This window comes from Etheostoma spectabile, chromosome 20 (genome assembly GCF_008692095.1).
Source record: "Etheostoma spectabile isolate EspeVRDwgs_2016 chromosome 20, UIUC_Espe_1.0, whole genome shotgun sequence".
NCBI lineage: Eukaryota > Metazoa > Chordata > Actinopteri > Perciformes > Percidae > Etheostoma > Etheostoma spectabile.
The window spans coordinates 12254150-12276167 of NC_045752.1; the positions used below are offsets into that span (position 1 = coordinate 12254150).

At 40.5% G+C, this 22018-nt stretch overlaps 2 protein-coding genes and 1 long non-coding RNA gene across 10 annotated transcripts in view; all 3 read right to left on the reverse strand.

The window, feature by feature from the left end:
• The window catches only part of LOC116669870 (pleckstrin homology domain-containing family G member 3), a 31577-nt gene extending 20878 nt beyond the window's left edge, over positions 1-10699 (reverse strand). For 5 of the 6 annotated variants that reach the window (XM_032499945.1, XM_032499942.1, XM_032499944.1 and 2 more), the window contains exons 1-2: positions 10477-10699; positions 4017-4084 (exon numbers count right to left, since the gene is read on the reverse strand). In XM_032499945.1, the coding sequence (XP_032355836.1) occupies positions 4017-4065 (49 nt within the window). In that variant the 5' untranslated portion in view covers positions 4066-4084; positions 10477-10699. The remainder of the gene's footprint in view (positions 1-4016; positions 4085-10476) is intronic. The other variant, XM_032499943.1, reaches the window with a different exon arrangement.
• Positions 10700-12540: 1841 nt separating this feature from the next.
• spint1a (serine peptidase inhibitor, Kunitz type 1 a) lies at positions 12541-20080 on the reverse strand. 3 transcript variants are annotated; one of them, XM_032499947.1, is made up of 10 exons: positions 19289-20080; positions 18957-19114; positions 18608-18749; positions 16609-16776; positions 15484-15531; positions 15241-15372; positions 15054-15104; positions 14740-14910; positions 13905-13964; positions 12541-13635 (listed from the first exon to the last, which is right to left on the reverse strand). In XM_032499947.1, exons 1-10 carry the CDS (start codon positions 19698-19700, stop codon positions 13451-13453), a joined length of 1527 nt encoding a protein of 508 aa, XP_032355838.1. In that variant the 5' UTR covers positions 19701-20080; the 3' UTR covers positions 12541-13450. The 3 variants fall into 3 exon arrangements, with proteins under 3 accessions (XP_032355838.1, XP_032355840.1, XP_032355841.1); XM_032499949.1 differs by having other exon boundaries at positions 15241-15369; positions 19289-19700; XM_032499950.1 differs by lacking the exon at positions 15484-15531 and having other exon boundaries at positions 15241-15369.
• On the reverse strand, positions 15630-16601 carry LOC116669873 (uncharacterized). Its single transcript, XR_004326895.1, has 2 exons — positions 16378-16601; positions 15630-15842 (listed from the first exon to the last, which is right to left on the reverse strand). It is a non-coding gene; the product is annotated as an uncharacterized LOC116669873 (long non-coding RNA).
• Positions 20081-22018: the final 1938 nt, after the last annotated feature.

Sequence of the window (22018 nt, forward strand, 5' to 3'; positions counted from 1 at the left end):
TTTAGTGCTCAGTTTCATCATGTTTAGTCATCTGGGATGAGCGTTCCTTGTTTCCTGGATGCCAGGCACTGTCTTGGCAGCTTCATACATTCCTTCAATCCCCTTAGGATAAAATAATGTTTTGGTAACCTACACCAACGTAAGTCTCATGAGTTAGTTTATAACTTTTTGTAACATACACTAGCTTGCTAGCAGATTTTGTGGAGATTCTCAAGGCCATAAAGAAAACTTTCACCCCCCACATTAAAGTATGTAACAAGCTGGAAAAATCTAGCTCCTAATTGGCTGATTAGTATGTTCACTCACAAGCAATGACAATACCAACTCTTGAGGCGACTGCTAATCTGCTAACTCTATTAGAGCCAAGTGCAGAGTGTGTGACCTGGTTTCCCCTCGGGGAATAAAGATGGAAGGGAATTGTGTTTGTCCCAATAAATCCCAATAAAGCCCTTCCGCCCCTCAAGATCCACTCTGAACTTCCATCGTCAACACCCCTCCACAACCTCCGGCACTCAACTCCTCCCCCGGTGGCTATTGGGACACAGGGAGGTAGTTTCTACACTGATCCCCTTGGGAAAAACTCCTCCCCACCTGGCAACGGTGAATGGCTGCCCCCCAGGAGGGCAAGAGGTACACGCACACAAGGTGCCTCAGAGGATTAGGCCCCGAGTTTCACAGACTATTATCAAACAGCACGAGTCAGAACAGTGGTGACTAGACACATACAGATGGCCTGGATTGATTTCTCATCCCTTGATGGTGGAAAGAATTTAGGACACGTCAAGGGTTTTCTGCTTTAAATGGTCCTTTATATATACACACAAGATGGCTTGATTTTCACCTGCCTTTGGCGTCAAAAGGTGCGGTTAATAATTAGCTTGAAGGTTGGTAAATAAACCGCGTGGACAACAGAGGCTGAGTACACACATGCAAACTGAACCTACATTCCACACAGACAGTCAAGGTCAAAACGCTATACTGGGAAGCTTTGGGGAAATTCTGATGTTTAAAAGTGAAACTAACTGGTGTAGTCTACACATTTCACTAATTTATTTAACATCAGGATTCTTTGGAAAACTTTTTATATTCCTGAAATGCTTGAGTAAAAGTTTTACTCTCGGATCAGACAAGGACACTACAGCAAAATACTCAGAAAAGCTACTACAAAATGAAAGAATCAACATTTACATGTTTGTGGATTAAACCTTTTGACATAAATCAATTTAAAACAGGAAGTGTAAAAGGACAGAATCCTTTCACCGGCATTAAAGATGACATGTTTCCGAAAGGCAGGCGTTAAAGTACCAAAAGGACATAACTCCTCAAAAAGCTCAAATGTAATCCTGTATACCTCGCCTTCGCTGGACCCTCGCCTTTAAAGGATCCAGCTGTGCCAGCTAACCTCAGTGCATAGGCATGTGATGATCCACTTAGGAAACTCCTCCATAAACAAGCCCCCTTTAAAGAGCCCTTTAGGCACTTGCACACAGCCAGCTTTGGATCCAAACAAAACTCACATTTCCTCTGGACAGCACACACAATCTGTGCCCCGAGGTGTGAGTCAATTGTAAACTTCACCACCAATTTGACAGTCTACAACCAAACGATCCACCTGTTAACGCCTCTCTGCAGAGTCCACACAGGCTGGTGGCAAGGACAGCTGTGTAAATTGTGGAAGTTCAGGGCGGAACACTTAATTTACTTCACATTAAGCTGTTTATCACATGCAGTGCAATAAAGGGTGTAATGTCTCTCCTGTAGTTTAAACCTTTATTAACACCTACAGTACATAGCAGTCAAATGAGGACTTTGACAGCTTGCTTTGGCACTTACTACTTGTTTGTTATGTGCATTTACTAAATAGAGAATGGATAGGATTTTGTTATTGTACAATAAATTACAAGACACAACAGCAATGACATAAACCATCTACAATAACATGTAATTAACATGATTAAGCCAGCAATGTGTTTAGCATTACATCTGCAGTGTCACTAAAATATTCTAATGCACTGCGTGCCTGTCTACAAAACGTCAGCTGAATGTTAAGTGTTGTGAGGAAGCCGATAGAGAGTTTTATTGATTCAAATGACTTTCTAAGAGGCCATCTAAAAGGGTACACCCAAAGCAGGGAGCCTGTAACTAATGTGGGTAATCCACTGGAAGAACTCTATAGGAGGAATGCCATTATACGAGGCTGTAAAATCATTTACATGGAACTACATTCTTTTGTTCAGACTAGGGAAACTAAACCAAACAATGAAATTAAATACAATGAGTAGATGTGGAACTCTATCACAATATAGGCTAGGTTACATAATTATTTAAATTAACTTTCGCAACACTAGTAAGATGTGGACAAAGAGGATGAGGGGGTGTTAGGAGTGTGACTTCAAAACTTGTACAGGAGTTGCTGCAGGCCAACCTGAGGCTGCCTGTGATTAATGCTACAGGCGATTAAGCAGAAAGAGAGTTCCAGTCCAGGAGCTCCATTGACAAGCCCACTCAGAGACGCAGCCATCCCTGCCATCATACATCTATATCCACACAACTCTATGCCCACTGGTCTGGAAAAGCTGCAGTGAATGGAGATGATCCGTCCGTCCCCCAGAATCCCTTTAAAGCTGTACATTCTGCACACACAGCTACATTCCTGCCTGGGGTTAAGTAGGTCAGAGGGAACTCTTATCTTTGAAAGGGATGCTTCATGCTGCCTCAGGTCTGTTGCTGCCTGGCTGAGCTACTGCCATTGGATTGAAAGGCTAGACTTTTTAACCTAAAATATTTCTCATGTGGTGTTGAAAGTTTAGCTTAGGTGGACATTATGACGGGTATTCTGTAAGTTCCTGTCATACACTTATTTTGGAAAAGGAATTCAAAGTGCAGAATAACAAAAGAAAGTAATGCATGATAAAGCTTAGCACCTTTCAAAGCCTGCTGATGGTGAAAATGATCAACATGGTTTCTTTCCACTTCAAAACTCTTTGCACCTTTAGAAGAATTGGATCTGGATAGGCATCACAACTTTTTTATTGTTTACCTTGACCCGACAGGAGGACTTTCCTTTCACCATGTGCATTCCTCCTGCCTGTTCACCACATCCACTCATCACCTCACACACAGATAGCGTATTACCAGCAGCCCTGCCCCTTAATTACCATCCATCCATCCACAGCAGGAGGGGGTAGGCCAGTCACACTTTAACTCAAACAAAACCATTCCAAAAAAATGTTTCAACTGCAAGTGGGTGTTCTGTCATTTCACAATGGATATGTGAGCTGCAAAATGAGCTTTGAGCATGTTTAGTCGGTGCTGAGTAGCCTTTTGAGGAAATAGAGACACAAATTTTCATGAGGGTGGCACACGTCTCCCCCAGCCATAAACCTCCTCTGGCTGAAGCTCAACCAAAGGGACAGGCGCAGAGGAAAAAGGGAACAATTGACACACTGGTATGTTTCAGCCAAAGTGGAAGCCCAGCGCCAAATGTGTTCAGTAGAGAAGAGCAGAGGCGTGGGGAGGGGGGCATAGCCGGCAAACAGATACAAAGAAGCCCTGTGTTAATGCTGTGGCTCTGTGACTGAAGATAATGAACACTAAAATAATATATAATTTGAGTGGCCCCCAACATACAAGGTCAGCACCGCTGGTTAGACCAACCATCTTGGCTGTCGGGGATTCTGACACATTCTGGTGTGATGTGTGAGTGTTCAGGGGTTTCAGCTATATGAACGGGGTTGGCTGAGCTCCACAACCACACAAAGAGCCTTTCTGCTAGTCTGGACTGTAGGTGGGGAGCTCACTGCTTTCTCAGCTGAAGCTTCTATATTTCCTCTATTCCTCCATTTTTCCCACTTACCTTCATACTTCTATGTTATGTTAGTACACTGTCCAGGGTAACTAGATATACCATTAAGAGTAATCCTACTTATTAAAACTCCATGTTATAGGACTGTTCAATTCATAGGCAGCAATTACCAGAGCACTGGTCATACTCAATATCATTGCATTGATCTTACCTTCCCCCATTGGGCCCTGGTGGAGAGCACACTGGGACCCCTCTGGCATGGCACTCAGGCCTCTGAAGCTGACAAAACAAAACATGAAGAGTCAAACAGAATTCAGGCACTTCATGTCAGGGTTTACAGTACACATCAAATGGTACTTTTTATCATTATTGGCGAGTTCTCATTAAATTAAAAAAAAAACTGTTTCTTTACTTTGTGATAGTTTTTTTTAAGTGTGCCGCTATGCTTTCTCACTGAAGGCAAACAGTCTATTTAGGTCTTATATAAAAAGGAAATTCTTTCAATTCCCCTGCTCTGTGCTGGCTCAGCCACTTGCTAAAATACAGAAAAGCTGGGACTGAGGTATGCACAGTGGAGGCAACTGTGACATGAGTAAATGCTAATTGTAGAGAAAGGGCAGGACACCCATGGACACCCAAGAGACTTAGTAGCTACAAAGTAAATGTTATTTGAGAACCTTGATGACATTTGACCTATATAACTATCAATTAAGCATCTTTAATTGATGTGTATTAACACATTTCAAATTGTTTACAAAAAGAAAGGTGACCACTACAAATAGGAGTGTTTGCTACATAAAATTACTGACAAACAGGTAAACCCAACAACATGTTATATAAGCCTTCCTTGTTTATTAGTGTTACAAATAAATCCATGTCACATCAAAACAAAACTCTCATTATCACAGTAACTGTCCAGTGAGATTACAGGTTTACCCCCTGGTGGCATGGATTTTTCTAATCCCTCATGCCAGGCTGTGGAGCCGTTAATGATGAGGTGTGTCCCCTAAGAGCCACTGTGCTGCCAGCTTCTCACATCACTGCCTCACTCTGGCTCCTTATAACAAATTAACATGGAAGACATGTGTGCATGAGAACTCTTCTCCCTGTGATTCCTGGTGAGCCTCCGGCCTTTTAAACATCACATTCTTAGGCCAGCTAGATCAGAGGAGTAGGAATTCTTCAGGGATTAGGATGGGCATTGTTCATAGTGCGGTTCCTGGCCACTGTGCCGAGCTGACAGCCAGGCCAACCGAGGCAAAACCGAGACCACTGCCAGGAGGTTCGCCAATTAAGATGTGCAGGAATGCAAGGAGGAAAGCCACAGCGCTAGATCCACACATTAAGATCACTGCTTCACTGTAGGGTCCCTGCAGCTGCAGCCTGGACTCAAGTAGAGCTTATTTACTGGACAAGAAATTGAAGAGCTAATACAATATTATTATTATTATTATTATTATTATTATTGTTCACCCTACAGCAAAGCCCCAGGCAATATAGCAATACAATATTTTCAATACATACACCGTATCAAAATGACACACAGGTTCTTTTTTGGACTCATAAGCCAACTATATTTAAAAATTGTGGCGTTTGAGCATTAGTAGCAGAGTGGTGCACTGTTTTGATGAGTGTTTCCCCTTTTTTTATCTAATGAACATGCAAAAGGACACACATGCAAGCACACAGGCACATGGTTAACAGGATACACATTTATTTTGATGGTTATATCATATTCCACTGATAAACAGTTGGTGACAAAATTGACGAGTCCTACGTCACTATTTTAATCTGTTGTGGCTTCAACATGGATCTGACTGAAATCAATAATTTTGTTGCTTTTTTTTAGAGCAAAGAAACGCAGATTTAAACTTAATCAATGCAGTTCTGCAACAGTGACATTCTTCAGTAATAAAGCCTCATCAAACAGCCTTTGACCAATTGATTTTCAAGTGGGGGGGGGTTAGCATGTGTACCCTGCAGGAGTAGTATTCATGTTGAGGGTCATGCTTTGAACTTGTCTCAGTAAACAGTGAATTGATAAAATCCTGTTAATCCCACCTACTATGACCTCTTAGCTGACCCCACTTAATGACCAAAACTATGCTAATCGGTCTTTGGTCAATGAGAGGCTAGACTAGAAATAATGGGCTCAAAAACTAGATGTGCTGTAGACGTCTGGGTCCTAAAAGTGTTTTTCCTATGTTTATCAAAGGCTGCCAATAGGTGTAGGAAATGGTTTGGGTGGAGAAAGTGAAAATGTCTAGCAGGACGAGCTAAAGCCGTCTGACCCACAATCTTAACACATCTGGACAGAATTCAACAATCATAACTCATTAACTTTCACCTCTTGTTTGCTGACATTTGGCAATTCTAAAATCTTGTTTTCCTAGGGAAGGGGCATGGCCAAATTTCAATCCTAAAGATAACACTATACAGGCTTAACATTCATGCCAAGCTGGCCACCTGTGCTTGAACTAGCTGCATTTCACCCAAATGGAGAGCATTTGGTTCCCACAGCTGATGACTGCATTACCCGCAGCATGAACCTCCTGCATGGGAATCTGCAACGTGCCCCCTAATTGAAGACAGATGCTACAAGAGCCAATCTGACGGTTATTAAAAAACAGACCTGCCATAGATCACTTCTTCAGTCCTTGTTCATCTAATTGCCAGGCATGACACTGATCCAGGCAGTCAAAGCCTGAATTCCTTTCTTTAAAATCTAGCAAACAGATTTTTAAGGGGGCAGATGCTGGCTAAGAAAAAGCACTCATGCAAATAAAGAGAACATTTATACTGAGTCATCCCAACGCAAATGTGTTAAAAGCCTTGCTATGAGAAAATACGCAACAACAAACATATACCTTGAACCAAGGCCTCAGGCATAGCTTGTCAAATGAAAAGGGTCCTCAGGGGAGGTGTAACAACTATCTGGAGCATTTGTTTTTACCAGTAACCGTCTGTCAAGGTTAATTAGAGAAGTGAAACCACTTAACATGTTTACAAAAGAAGCCAAAGGAAACCAAGACTTCTGATCTGGGAGTGACAAGTCACTTTCTCGGTTTCTTGGAGAGTTATATTGGGCACAGACAAGTCAGTGAGGATGTGACATAATATTCAACCAAATAAAGCTTTATCGGATGCCAAGCTTGCTGACAATTAATGGACTGTGCTTACATTCATATCACCAAAGAAAACTCCCGTCCGCCACCAGCTGCCCTATTGCCAAGTGATGATGCTCACAACTAATTATATACAGTTTTGATCCAGCATCTAAATCAAGAAAGAGAACTTTATCAACCTTTTGCACAACAATTAACAGCAGTTTGTTTTTTCCTTGTGCGGAGCAAATTGATGGGAGGAGAAACCGCTAAAAATAGTCCAGAGAATTCTGGCTGCACTTCTCTCTAACAGTCGGAGACCTACCGGATCACGTTGCATTCACCGTCTGCCCCAACTAGGCCCACAGGAATCTGGAAGTATGACATAAGCCCCCTGGGATGTCTGAAGTCAGACACGGTGGTACGGGTTTCTTTTATACACCATCAGTCACGGATGTTTACGTTCAGAACATTTAAAACTCAAACCTGGCATGACAGGACAGAGGTCCAGGGTCCTACAGGCTGACTGAGACAGTCTTTATTTTTTCAGCACTGATGCCATGTTCATCTTGCAAGACCTCTCTCTCAACCCCATCTACCCAGGCAGAAAATATATCCCCTGATAAACAACCTTTCTGTTAATACCCTCTTTCACACATTTCTGCCATTTGTCCCCTGACACAGAGTCCTTCACTAACAGCTTTTCATTCACTGGGGGAAACAATAACTGGGGGAAACAAACCCTCACAGTCTCTCTTCACCTCAATCAAATTCACAGCTCTCACAAAAGCACTGCCCTAACCCGTGACACACACACACACACACACACACACACACACACACACACACACACACACACCACACCACACACCCACACACAACACCACCACACACACCACACACACCACACACACACACACACACACCACACACACCCCCACCACACACACACACACACCCAACCACCACCCACACACACCACACACACAACACACACACACACACACACACACACACACACACACCACACATCACACACACACCCCACACCAACACACACACACACACACACACACACAAGTGATCCATCCAAATGAACACCCACAGGGCACTTGTGGGGACATTTGCCCATATGGTGCGCGTACATCCTGGCCAAAATAGCCCTTAATGGTAGAATAATCATTCCCTGCTGTGCTGAAAAAGGAGAAATAGCAATTTTCACCTTCTCATATATGACCTATAACCACAGAATGTGTACCTGGAAAGTGAAGTTGGCAAGTTCCATCTTAATTTGCCAATGACAAGTGAAGATTTCCAGTTCTTTAAAATGATAAATGGTCGACAACGAGTTGAAAAGCAGTCCTCCATAATGTCCTCCAGTGTTTGGAGGGAAGAGTGGAAGACTGCTGGGTAAAATAAGACAGCAAGTCTACAAATAGAATTGGAGAGTACCCATTTAAAGGTGCATTACACCACATCTGCAGGCAAACTCCTGTGAGCCTTTGTGGGGGCTTGTGAACACTGTAATAACAGAAACAGTGTATGTCGTCCCTTAGGTGTCAGGCATGCTTTATCACTTATGGCACACACTCTTCACTTTCAATCACACAAAGTTGTCAGATCTTGTTTAAAGTAGACAGTCTCACAATGTAATCCGAGCAGTAAAGCAGGAACTTTATGGTCATATAAGATCCACATCAGAATCGCTTCATTTGCCAAATGAACAATGTACACAAGGATTTGACTTGATACGATGCAGAAAACTAGGAAAGTTTAAATGTTAAGGGAAACAGTTGACGTCAAAGACCACTCAACTTGTAAATGACAAATACTGAATCTGACTTAGGAAAAGCTCAAAAAGCAGGTTATTTTTTCTGTTCAATGTTTTTATTGATTTTTCATTGCAATTACAACCTTTGACCCCACCGTCCCTGCCCATAACTAAATGTCTCTCTTAACCTCTTTTGCACTCTTACAGCTTAAAAACAGAAAGGAAACAATATGACAGTATCACATCCGCACACAGAACACTGGCACCTCCAGTAAATTAAAGTAGGTTTTAAAGTTATGGTCTCCAAAGATGAAACTAGAGATGTTCCAATACCAGTATCGGTATTGCTGCCTAAAACGCTGGTATCGGTAAGTACCGGAGTTTATGCACCGATCCGATACCACCTAATAAAGCCCTAAAGAAAATCTACGTTAAAAGTAGTTTATTTATGTTTTTTTTGCCGTTATAACTAACCATCAAACTGGATAATTAAAGAAAGTTCTGTGGCATTTGTTGTTTGTTGTTTGTTCCTGTTTCACAAAGAGTTTAACCTGAGCCAGACCAGCAACAAGGATAGAAATAATATCACATCTACACAGGAATAGTAGTATACAGCTGTTAAAACATAAAATATGACACACTGGTATCGGATCAGTATCTTGCGTATCAGCAGTATAACATGTCAAGTATCAGAATCAGTATTGGGAAGCAAAAGAATGGTATCGGACCAGCTCTGCTCATTTTATCACAGCTGCAGCATACCAAGACTAGGAAAGAAGGAATAAAGTGCCAACTCTGAAATCCAAGACACACTTGGGCTGTTTCCTGTCTGGACCACCTGGAAGAGAGCGCTGTTTGTCGCATTAAGGCAACATTTATCTAAAATGATGTTGAGACTTATTGTCTGGAAGGTCAAGTGAGGTCAACAGGAGTAAAAGATGGAACTTTTCACTGGCAGCTGATTGATTATTGTGCCCCATTCTATTTCAACAGCTGGTGGGGAAAGTCATTGACCTATGAACAGCCTGCATTTGAAACCTCACTATGTCTCACTGGGGTGCTCATTAAAAAAAAACAATTAGCTTTTGTTTGCCCGCCATAGGGGGGGAAACGAGATGCAGAGAAAGAGGAAATAACAAATGATTCAACGGCAGCATGGAAGTTGGTTTGTCTCACAAGTTAAATCTGACATCAATGCTTGTGGGGAAAAATCTCATCCTCTTAAAAAAAAATTAGTCTCGAGCAGCTGATCAAAGTTCACCCAACTGAAAGTGTTTTCTTTCCAAGACAAACACTACTTATCTGACAGAAACTGCCCCCCTCCAGGGCTACAGTACATCTTGGAGGTTGGGGAGTTATATGAAACAAAAATGCCCTGAAATCTGTATGCAATATCTGCATTTAATGCACGTCAAAATGTCGATGGGGTTCATCATTAGGAATGTGTTGAGGTATAACACAACTCCAAAACGCTGCTTGCACATAAGCACAAACACACGCATGCAGATGTTGTGTAGCTACGTTTCTGTAGCACTTGTATTACGTTAGTTTGTTTAGCTGAAATGGAGCATTGCTAAGATGGTCAACTCGATCACCCCTTGGTCATTAGTTCAAACGACAGCACAAGATGCGCCTGACAAAGCTAATAAGATGTTAAGTCAAAAACACAAATTCACTAACTACAGAATAACCACAGAAAATGAATCCTTTTGACACACCGTTAGCTTAACTGACATCATAGCTAAGTCAACGTTGAGCTTAGATTTGGTAAAGTTGTCAAAAAGCAGTTCACGTACCGAGTTCGACAACGTCTTTCCTCCCGTCAACTTTTGTCCTCAGTAAAACTTTCCTCTGCACTTTCTTGATGAAAATCTTAAAATTACTCCGCTATTTTTTCCCCCCACATGTTAAAAGCGGCTCAGAGAGACACACACGTCCCAGCGCAGGTCTTCAGCTCGTACTGCTGCAGTCCATCTACCAAACAAACACCGCCGAATGCATCTCTGAAGAACTGTAAGAACTGATGCTGCCTTCAAAACCTGTCGGAAATGAAGCAACTACAATTTGGTAGTGAACCGTGAACGCAAGGGAACACCAAAACAAGAAGTGAATTTCCTCAGGCTTTCTGTTTCTGACTTATCTCGACTGCAAATAGTAAAACATGCAACATATCTATGCTATTGCCCTATGGTACCAATTGACCCTCCAAGTTAATTAATTAACTGCTGTCGCTGTAAGATGCATTTTGTTGCTTAGTTCACATTTGTCACTTCCCAACAAATATACACAAATAGATATCTTAAAGTAAATAAACACCAAAGTTGTATTACATTTTTTTGAAAACAATTGTTTTCAAAAAAGCAAGAAGGTTCACCGGTCTTCAGACAGTCTAAATTACGAGGATTACTTAAATGTAACATACAACAGCTTGTTTTTGACAGGCCAGTGTCTGGTGTTCCCACATCTGAACATCTGGCCTGCATAGTTCGGTAACTTCTTTCAGTAGGAGGTCGTTTAAAAAGGAGGGAAACAAACGTGTGGATGCTTTCTTCTATTAAAGTACAATTACTTCCACTCATGGAAGAATACATGGAAACCAATGAAAGGCTTGTGAAAGGACATGACAAATTGTAACCCTGCCAATTACATTCAAGACGGTCAGGTCAGTTGACTGGGGAGCTCACAAAGGATGGCTTCAGTGAATCAATTGGGTGGGTGCTAATTTATGTGTAGTTGATTAAATAGAGAGGTGCGCTTTTGGTTTGCACAACCCCCTCTATGCTCTTATATAGGATGCCTGTGAAAAAACACAGGCTGGACGAGTTTATTGAAAGAGATAATACAATGCTTGAAAATGCAGCTCTTATTGTCATACATACAGAAGTCTTACAGAAGTAATTCTCTCCAGCGCAATGTGCAGCATTATTGCCTCAAATTGCCCTATTCTATTGCTTCTTAAAAAGACATACTGTATTTTAAAAGAAATAGTTTGTGTGACTTATATTAATCTGATTTAGCTGCACAATTCTGCTTAGTTCAGTATATAATGAGCCCATGGCGTCATCTGGTGGTAACGAAGAGCAATGTCTCTGTCCCATGTGTAGGTCACACTGGGTTGTTAATCTAGAGGACAACCATGTAATTCCAATTATCTGATCAAATATTTGGAAAAATGTCGGTTACTGTTTTGTCAAAAATTTAAGAACAAAAGTTCAGTTCAGGACTATTTCTTATTTCGAGATAACACAACTCTATAGACGAATGTGTTGTATTGTTGTAAAACGTCATAATAGATCACAGTGGATATATTCATTATGTGACTGTTTAAAATGAGTTTAACCTGTGTTGTGTGGAATAAACTCACATATTTGACCCCATTGTTGTGTCCTCGGAGGCTAGAGTTTAAACCGCACCTGTGGTTTTGTCTAAATCTATTTTATTTACAAAATCTATTTCAAACCAGATTGCAGCATCCTGTAGAGATCAACCAACTAGATGTCACTGTATCTAAGGCTAAACTTTAACCTGCTGTGGCTGTTCTCTAGATACAGTCATGGTGTAACAAAAGGGATATTTCTGCAGCATAAATCCTTTGAATAATCTTAATTGATCACACATGGTGAAAGTTCCGATAGGGCAGGAGACTAAATAGACAGAAGTATTATTGTAGGCACTAAATGTTCTATATTTTGATGATCGCATTCTGGAAAAGCTACACGTGGAATTCCTGAAGTAAAACAACGAACGTGTAATTATTTGTCCTATGAGAAGCTTGTCTTGGATAGATGTGTTATAGTTAAAAAGGTGAATTGGCTTCTGAGGGAGGTTGCTAGAAAGTCAAGACAATACAAGTTCATTTGGAATTAGTACATTTATTTAGCATAAACATCATGATACAGCTACAGTTATAGAAACCTATATAAAAGGTCAAATGTACAAAGATGTGAAGTTGAATATAACAGCAAGGCTGCTTCATTAAAAGGTATCAATAAGCATTAGTTAATGTATGCATTTTACTTGTTCTAAAAACACTTAAAAAATCATTGAGAAATATTGTTAAGTAAAATATGTTCTCAAAATTCTAAGATTATTTACAACATTATGCATGTATGTGTAATTTGATGTAACAATGGTTTTAAAATGAGGATAAAAAAAAACATCTGAGAAGAGTGAAAAAGCTGGTGGACTTTGAGAAGTTGACACATGACGTTACGTAGAACCTCAGTTTTAAGACGACGCGAGGGGATCTCTGACTTTTACTTTGAAGTAACGGACCAATGTGGACCTGGTGACAATTATGATCTAACTTTTTAACTGATTTTTCTTTTAAAGAGACCTATTCACCAACGACTATCATACTGTTTAATGGAAGCAAATACAACAAAGTAAAATACATTTAGGAATATAAGCTGGTCCAATAATATCCATTTATTATATACCTCCAAACTAATGACAATCCTTTCCTGTTAACCTGAGAACAAACCGATATCAAACAATCTATTTTAACAGGCCACTGCATTGAAAAAAAGCTAAAAATCAAAGTACATCACATTTCATCATTGAAGAGGTTCTAGTTGTGCCTTCTATGTACATCACCCTAAATACATCCATATATGGAACAAAATAAAAAGAGATCCCCTCCAGCATTCAAACTTTGTCAACGGACATTGTTTCCTCTCTCATCCATGAGTTTGTTCAATGTACAACACAGCTCTGGCAACCAATGTCATTCACCACCAGGACAGGGGTCAAAAGGTGAGGACAGAGGGGTCAGATGGGCTTGGTGGTGCTGTTGTAGACCAGACGCTCTCTGTCCTCCAAGCTGACTGGGACGGTGTTGACGGGCACACGGTGGTGCTGTGAAGACTTCTTCTTTCCCTTCATGAGGCAGTACACCAGGATGACTAGTAGGACGAAGATAGCCACACCCAGGAGGGCAGCTATCGCTACAATACCTGTTAAAAATTATTTTATTTTAGTCACTTTAAAAGACCCTACATGAAAGAATGCAAAGCTGAAACAGCAGGTCAAAAAATTAAATACTGCTCTCAGTAACTCTGAACTGGAAAAGTGAGCTGGAGGAGGATGGAGCTTCGACAACATTACTGAACAGCAATAAACAGGAAGTCAATGCTGATAGAGCTGCATAGTTTTTTTTAACGTATGCTGTAGGTATATTTTTAACTTTTTAGTCTAGACTGAAAAATTAAAAAGGTTAACATACCTGTGTTGCCTTGAGACATTTTGTCTGTAAATGACTCCTTTCTTGAAAATAAGTCCTTTTCTAAAATACAGAAAAAGACAGGACGTGGCTTTAGACTTTATGTGGTACATAACATATAACACATATCTGCTCTCTGCTATGAGGGCGAATTGAATCTGCAAGAACAGATGGCTTGGCCACTTGTGGGCAGCTGTGAACACAACACTTGCATCACTTTTCAAAGAGTACTCCCATCGATTTAGCATTATAAACCAAAACATTGTCAAACTCATGGTGGATGCTGCATGTTTCCTTTGCAATATCATGTCCTTGGAGCAGCATTACTTAAAAAACAAGTAACTAACCAATTACATTTGTTTGTAGTAGTTTCGTATCAGTTTTGTACATTAACATAGAAGCAGAACTTCCTGATAGATTACATATTCAGAGTTTAGATTTACATTTTACCCTGTTCACAGTTTTGTGTCAGAGTTGTCAACTGTTCCCCCTGGGCCACCAAAGGACATAGTTGATAAGAAAACAATGTGAGAAAACAGCCTGAGGCAGTGGAAAGTGCTGGCACCACTTAGACAGCAGTAGAAAAGAATGACAACCTAAACATAAACACTGAAATCAACAACAAAAAATAAAATAACTTAAAAAAAGAATGAGTGGAAAATGGACTGGCTGGAGAATGAGTGTGGGGAAAAGAATATATGTGGCCTCTAACCAGTGTGTCTGTATGAAAGGTGTCTGGGATGGGTGGTATTCTGCTTATTTTAGCAGCACAGATAGGATGTCAATTTACCAAGACCGGATATCTGTAAAATGACACTTAACATTGATAATAACCCACCTGTTACCCCATGGCAAACTCTCATACACTGCTCATTCGATTCAAATCGGTTCTCGTTTCCATTGCAGCCACCGTAGTTGAAACGGAAGCAATCCTTTTGGAGGGGATTGTAGTACCATTTGGTGTAACTGTCCCTGCAGCTTCCTGTGTCAGGCACCTCTGTGCAGCGCACTGTGTACGACAGAAATTGTATTAACAGGCTATTAAAAAGAAGGCAGGGGGGGTGTTTTTTCCAATTACAATAATTTCACATATCATCATGCCCAAAAGGTTTGAAAAGCGCACAAAAAATAAAGAATAAAAGTTCAAATCACCTTTTTGTTCATCAACTGGAATCTGCAGCAGAATCCGAAATTTGTTGCCCACTAATAAGCACACAGGACATAATTCAAGTTAGCATTACGTTCATGGAAACATTTTATCAGTGTCATACCATTGCTGCATTTATATTTCCATGGGCCTATATGAAAATGAAGCCAAGTTTGCATAGTCAATGCTCACAGTCCTCGCACTTCTGCTCATCTGAGCCGTCGCTACATTGTGGGGATTTGTCACACTCCAGAGCCCGATCCAAACAGCAGCCGTTCGCACAGGTGAATTCCTCTGTTGTACACGGAGCATTACATCTTTCTTCTGGGACACACAAACACACAAATTGCCACTTGCAATATCAATTGTTTAATGGAGTAGAGGAAACTGTGTCTGGAACTACAATACGTAGTAGTTCTAGCAGATTTCACCTACCTTGAGGTACGGTGATTGGTAAACCTCTACCACCTTTACTTTTTTTCTCTGGGAAAAATAGAAAAGAAAAAAGAATGACAATGACGAAGAGGTAATCTGATACCCTGCACCAAACCAAAATATCTTGTTTTTGTACTTTAGTTTTCGTACAGATTAAACAAACAGGATATAACATGTTCCTTTCGGAGTTTTAGAGGTGTAGATAGGCATTTTGTAACCGTCGCCAGACTTGTTGTTTCAGGTTTTCTCTGAATATTTGTTTTAGATAACTGCTGATGATATTAATGCCACCATTAGCTGGATGTGAACATTTGTGACATTGGAAACCCCCAGTAGGCCCGAAAAGACACTGTAGCAGACTGTGGAGACTGAACAGAGTTATATTATATGAAAACTGAACAAGTATAATTGTTTAAAAGTTATGTGAATATTTTGAAACCTTGAGAAATGAAGGAGAACACTGAGACGAGGATAGCCGGACACTCCCGTGTCTGACCAGCAGGGTAAGATAAGATTAATTTGCAGCTGTGACTGTGTGAATGAGCTATTGTTTCTTTATTAAAACTTCAGTGAACTGTGTTAACCTTAAAACTTGCTTAGCACACCCAGTTTCTCTTTAACCAATAGTTCAGCAGGTAATATGATGTACTAACCCACTTTTATGTAAAACAATGATGTTTTAGCCTACATTTATATTAACTAACTATATAATACACCCGTTATGCAAATCAATTTTCTGTGCACACCCACTTAATAAAAACGGCCGCGCAGGTGCTGAAAGCTCCGGAAAAAGACTGCTGAATGCTTTTCGGCACTTTTCCCCTTTACAAAGTCATAAAAGGCAACTCCGTGTCCGTGTGTAATTTTACCACTCCAAGTCTTTGAACCTAACACAGACAGCAATGCAAGCTGTTACCCCAGTGAGATCCTTGTGAAAGCAACACATAGCCCAAACCAATATTCACCATGATCATAACACTTTAAGAAAAAAAACCCTAGGCATCAACAAAAAAAGGGCTATAGTCAAACAGAAATTTAACATGCACCTTAATATGATATATCTGTGACCAGATAAAACATCATAACATATGAAAATTCAAGTATAAAAGCTGATAACACAGATACCTGAGCCAGCACAGGCATTGGTGCACTCCTCCTTGGAGAGATAGTTGTTGAGATTCTCCCTGCAGCCCCCAAATTTGAACTCCTCACACTTCTCTGAGGCTGCATTGTAATGCCAGCGAGGGAAGGAACCGCGACACGGTCCAATTTTCATTGGAACCATACAGTGGTCTGGAGGGACACAAAATAAAACATTATGTTCGACAAGGCTGTAAGCGTTAAGTGAACCTTGGGGGGGGTGCATAGTTGCCCGGCGTAGAATAGCAATGTATTCGCCCATCAATATATTGGGGGTCCCTCAAATATATATTACTGCCTTGATGTGCCTCACTGTTTGATTAACAATTAATAATAGTCGTTTGACTTAAAAAAAACTGCTTCTACCACTTTAAGAAGTCTTAAGTTTGAAAGTTAATGATTTATTCCCCCTCCCTTAAACAAACAATCAGTTCAGTGAAGTGAGAAATAGCACTAACACCCTCACCAAGGCTTATTGATGGTAAAATAGTTAAAATGATCAAAGTTGTCTTATGTACTGCACACGTATCAGTTCAAAGGCTGGAAAATACTGCTTTTGTTGTTTGTACTCACTTCCTGCTTTTGGTGTCTTGGCTCATGAGTAGACAGACGCATAATTGCACATGAAACTGTCCTCCATTGAGAAAGGCAACTCAGAAAAATAGATGGTGTGTTGTGTAGCTAGACAGTGAGGTTAGCACATGTGATGTAGGTTGTCTGCCTGTGGTTGATGATAGATATCACCAGAGTGCTCAGGCACATTATAGCCATTTCAAGAAATAATACAAGGAACTGTTCTCATGTAATCATGACCAATTGCCATTCCAGATGGGTTTAGTGTGTATTCAATCTATTCATTATTGTGGTGTTAAAGTGGCAGCATTGTCATGTAGTCACTGCCATACCCAGGCTTATTCCACTGAAGCACATTCTTCACACTATTTTGGACACAAGCTTTTAATCTCTAACTGAGCAGCTGAATGGTTAAAAGTCTTTACTTGTCCTTAAGTCTACAATCAACCCACAAGCTGCAACCACAGCCACAAGTTGAGTACTTTTAAATCAATATAGAAGAGGATTACACAGGTGGCTGAAATCTTGTTTGTGTAACCCACGCTGTAACCAGACTGACGTGTTTTGTTGAGTCAGGGGTAGAGAGAGTGGGATGGTACTAAGAGAGCAGTAAAAAAACCACATAAACTCACTTCCTTTTTTCTGAAGTAACAAAACGTGCCAAGAGAACTTCACTGCGGCTTTCTCTGAAGTGTTTAAAGGGAAGTGACGGGGTATTATCCACATGACAAAAAGAGATATCATTTACCCAACTGCTAGTTTCATATTTCAGTTTTATATGATAAATATATTTCCAATTTCGCTGTACCAAGATCCAAATCTAGTCTAACCAACATGAGCTTTCTTTATCTATCTCTATCTCCATGCTGTTATGTCATTCAGTCCACAGGAATTAGGCAAGCATGTCATAACAGGTTTGACAATCTACTAACACCGAATGGCTCATGCATTTGACAAAACACCAAACAATGGGTTGAGTTCCTTGGAATTGAAAAACAAAAGAAAACTCAGCCGGTCCAGAAATTGAGATTTTGATTTCAATTGTTCAAAGAAAAAATATCACCACTTCAAATACAAAGGGAAAGATTTATGGAATTTAAGAATTTGCTTAAAAATTTAAGCATCAGAGGGTATCATGTCCCAATATTAAACACAAGTGGGGCAACTCTGAATAAGCCAAAAGAAATTTCAGCAAACACAACTCCTGTTTATTACTGAAACTCCACCATTTTGTCAGACAAATGCCACCCTTGAGTCTATATTTGCAGAGAAACTAATGTTGTCCAAGCTTTGGCATACGGTATAGATTGGACGAAAATGTTTTCCAGGCAATGCAAGAAAACTTGAATGAATAACGTATTGTATAAATTAATAAATTCAGATGATGCTGAGGCTCGGTCTTGATACTCACGCTCGGACTGCTCAGGAGTTAGGACCAGGACGGTGACCTTGGTTGAGTCTGACTGGCCGATGGTGTCTGTGACGGTCAGCTGGAACTTGTACACCCCAGATGTCAGATTGGACACCATAATCTGGTCATCAAAGGTTGTTTTCTACAAGGCACAAAAAGAGAGTGTTTGTATCATTCATTATCCACAAATGTGACCAGTAGACCAAAAAACAAACAAAAACAATACAACAATGGACATTTAAAGGGAATATCAGACACAGGATTACAAATAGTTCAGAATCAAGAGTGTTTCAAATACTCAGAAAGATTTTAGGCAACATCGGTTATGCAGTGCAGTCTCTTCACTCACCTGAATGACCGCGTACTGATATCCGGTGAGCATTTGCCACTGGTAGGACACAATCCCATTGTCATCTTTGCTCTGTATGCCGTTCAGTGTCAAAGTGTCCTGAGGCTGGACCACTCGGTCCTGGCCTCCGTTGGCCACCGGCGGACGGTCTGCGTCATCTGGAGAGAGACCATGGGATATAGGATATATGGGATAAAAGGGTGAGGGCCCCTCTTGATAATCTCACCCACATGGGGGCCCAAACTGCGACATGCATCTCTACATTGAGCTTTTTGATATAAACACATGCCATGCAAATTGTAGGCCTTGTGTTGTAAGAGTTTTGGTCTTACCTGGGGGGGCATCCACTTTAAGATAACTCTCATAAACGGAGTCCAGGATGTAAGTCATGTATCCTTGCTTTCTGACAAAACGGCAGGCGTATTTCTTTTTGTACAGACAATCAAAGAGAAAGCAAGAGCTGATCAAGCCTTCTCCGTCTCCTCTCTCCATGAAGGCGACATTGCACTTCGGCTCTTTACAGCAGGCGTTCACGCAGTCCTTGTATCGATCCAATTTCGGCGATGAAATAAACGTCGCTCCGTCTTTCACAGAATCGTCGGCATCGAGAACAAAATCCTCCCGACCTTCCTTGAATTGCTCTAAGCATGCCTGGCCAGACTCCTGGCCAGAAGTGGAGTCTAAAAGTAACACTAAGAGCACGAGCGCAGACGCTCTCAATTGTCCAATAAAGAATGAATTCATTTTAAAAGTCCTGTACAGATTTCCACACAAATGAAATCCAGAGATCACCTGTTCCGACAGTAGAGAATAAAAAAATAACACCTTACCTATCAGGCTATTTAAAACAGGCAACTTCTTCGACGAGTGTTTAGGCCGCAAATGAGGCAAACACACTTTGCGTCTTCTCACAAATCAACCTTAAGCTCCTGACTTCCTGCTATGACCCCAGAAATTGTTCAACTTCCACAAACGCTCTCAAGGCGGATCTGATCGTCTGATCCTTTCCAACGCTGAAACTCTCAGGAAATATTCAACAATTTGATGTCGACAAATACCTGAGCGATCGACGACATTGCCCAGGTGACTCACCTGAGAGATACAGGAAGTGAAATTCCACCCCTGAGATGCCACTCCCTTCTGGTATTACTGGGGCGCCAAACAAAACAAGGACAGAGCGTGTGTGTGTGTGTGTGTGTGTGTGTGTGTGTGTGTGTGTGTGTGTGTGTGTGTGTGTGTGTGTGTGTGTGTGTGTGTGTGTGTGTGTGTGTGTGTGTGTGTGTGTGTGTGTGTGTGTGACACTAGGGGACATGTCCGACATTGTAATTTTTCCCATTGTGATAGGGAGATATGGCCTTTAATAGAGAGGGCTGAACTGAACTGCGTTCGCTGGCAATTTCAGACCATGTAGGCCTTAGTAGGCTATTTCTATTTTTTCTTCTTCTTTTTTCGTTTTTCTCTGGTATGGTCTACATTTCATGCCCTTAAGAACCCTGGTTTTGTGCTATATAATTAGCTTACTTATTTAAGAAATGTACTTTTCAATTTATCAGTTCAGAAAATATATTATAAGAATATTATGTTTTTTTAATTTGTCCATATTGTTGGTGGTTTGCCTTGTGCAAACTTTTTATTTGTGTGCCCTCTAAAATAGGGACAACTTTAACCTTTTTAGGGAGTGAACTGAAAATAATTTCCCAACTTCTACAATAATCAATGAATTTGTCTGATTTTGATTTAGTCATAATGGATTTCACTCATGAAAAACAAACCTACATCCTGAGGAAATAGTACAAATAACACTAAAAACAGTCATACAGCTTCTAGAGGACAATGGAAATATTTCCCAATAGGATAGGTGATTAAAAACATAATATACAAATACAATGCAATAATGTTGAATTTAAAGTGTAAATAAAAAGGATTTTTTTTTTAACTTTAGTATTCTTGATATATATAAAGTAAATTGTCTTCATATCATAAAACCTTTGTTTGAATCTTTAAAAATAATATAAATAATGATATGTGTGTTTGTGTAGCACTTTTTAAGTACACCAAAAGCTTGCTAGTATAAAACCACCAACAAGGTAAAAAAACAACAACATTCAAATGCAAAAACCTGGTGGTAGGCTAATATGAGCTTGGTCATACAAATAAAGAGTCCACGTGCTCAGACAAGAAAGTGTTTTTGGCTAGATTTACTTGCCACAGCTTTCCAAATCCCAAGCTTTAATCCAGAAGGTGGCAGTATGAGCTCATCAACAGCCAAAGGTGCAGCTGAGGGCGAACACTTCATTTTCTTCTCAAAGCATTGTAAAACATACTTTTTGGCAGTTTTTTTCCTCACATACAGTGTAATCATTAACACGACTTCTCATTAGAACTCAAAGAACCCCCAATTGTCTTTTCCCAATTGTAGTGATACTGATGATTCATGCACTGAGTCATCAAAATAGCAGTATGCGATGAGTCATGAAGTTTATCAACAACTAGACGAAGCAGGAAGTGGCCGCTCAAATGATGAAATCTGAATGAATTGGTTTTCTGACTTAGACTGAATCATAATTTGGATAATTGAGTTGAGTTTTAGATTGTGTCCACAAACTCTACAGCTTCCTGCCAATTGGATTTCATTCAGCTGTGAAGATTTAACAGTAGAGGTCCAGCTCATTTAGGCTACTGCCCCTGCTGTCCTTCTCTCCCACCTAGAATGCATCATAAGAAGGCCTTACACAAGTCTCCGGTGCGCGTCACCTTTTTTATTAGACAACCCTGACGGTGCGGAACCAAGCAGCAAAAGACAAGATGAATGAATTTGTTTGTCTGGAAAGGTGAGCTGATAAAGGCACTCAATAATTCAGTATTTGTAACAGACGGTGCATCAGTGGGTGAACACGCGCAGCTATGGGTGATTGATAGTCCCTGCCAAAACAAAAAACTGAACCCCATTATTCATATCGTAATATGATCTGTGGAAACTCTGAAGCCTGTTGTCCCTGTCTCAACTGTGATAGTTTGGCAGCAGGAGGTACAACTATGAATTTTTGACCTTGGGTTTATGG

Coding starts and splice junctions, on each gene's coding strand:
- spint1a (XM_032499947.1), bottom strand. CDS start 19,700: ATGAATTCATTCTTTATTGGACAATTGAGAGCGTCTGCGCTCGTGCTC. Junction 19,115..19,288: donor TAAAGTGGATGCCCCCCCAG/GTAAGACCAAAA, acceptor GTCTCTCTCCAG/ATGACGCAGACCGTCCGCCG. Junction 14,911..15,053: donor TCCAGTTGATGAACAAAAAG/GTGATTTGAACT, acceptor TGTCGTACACAG/TGCGCTGCACAGAGGTGCCT.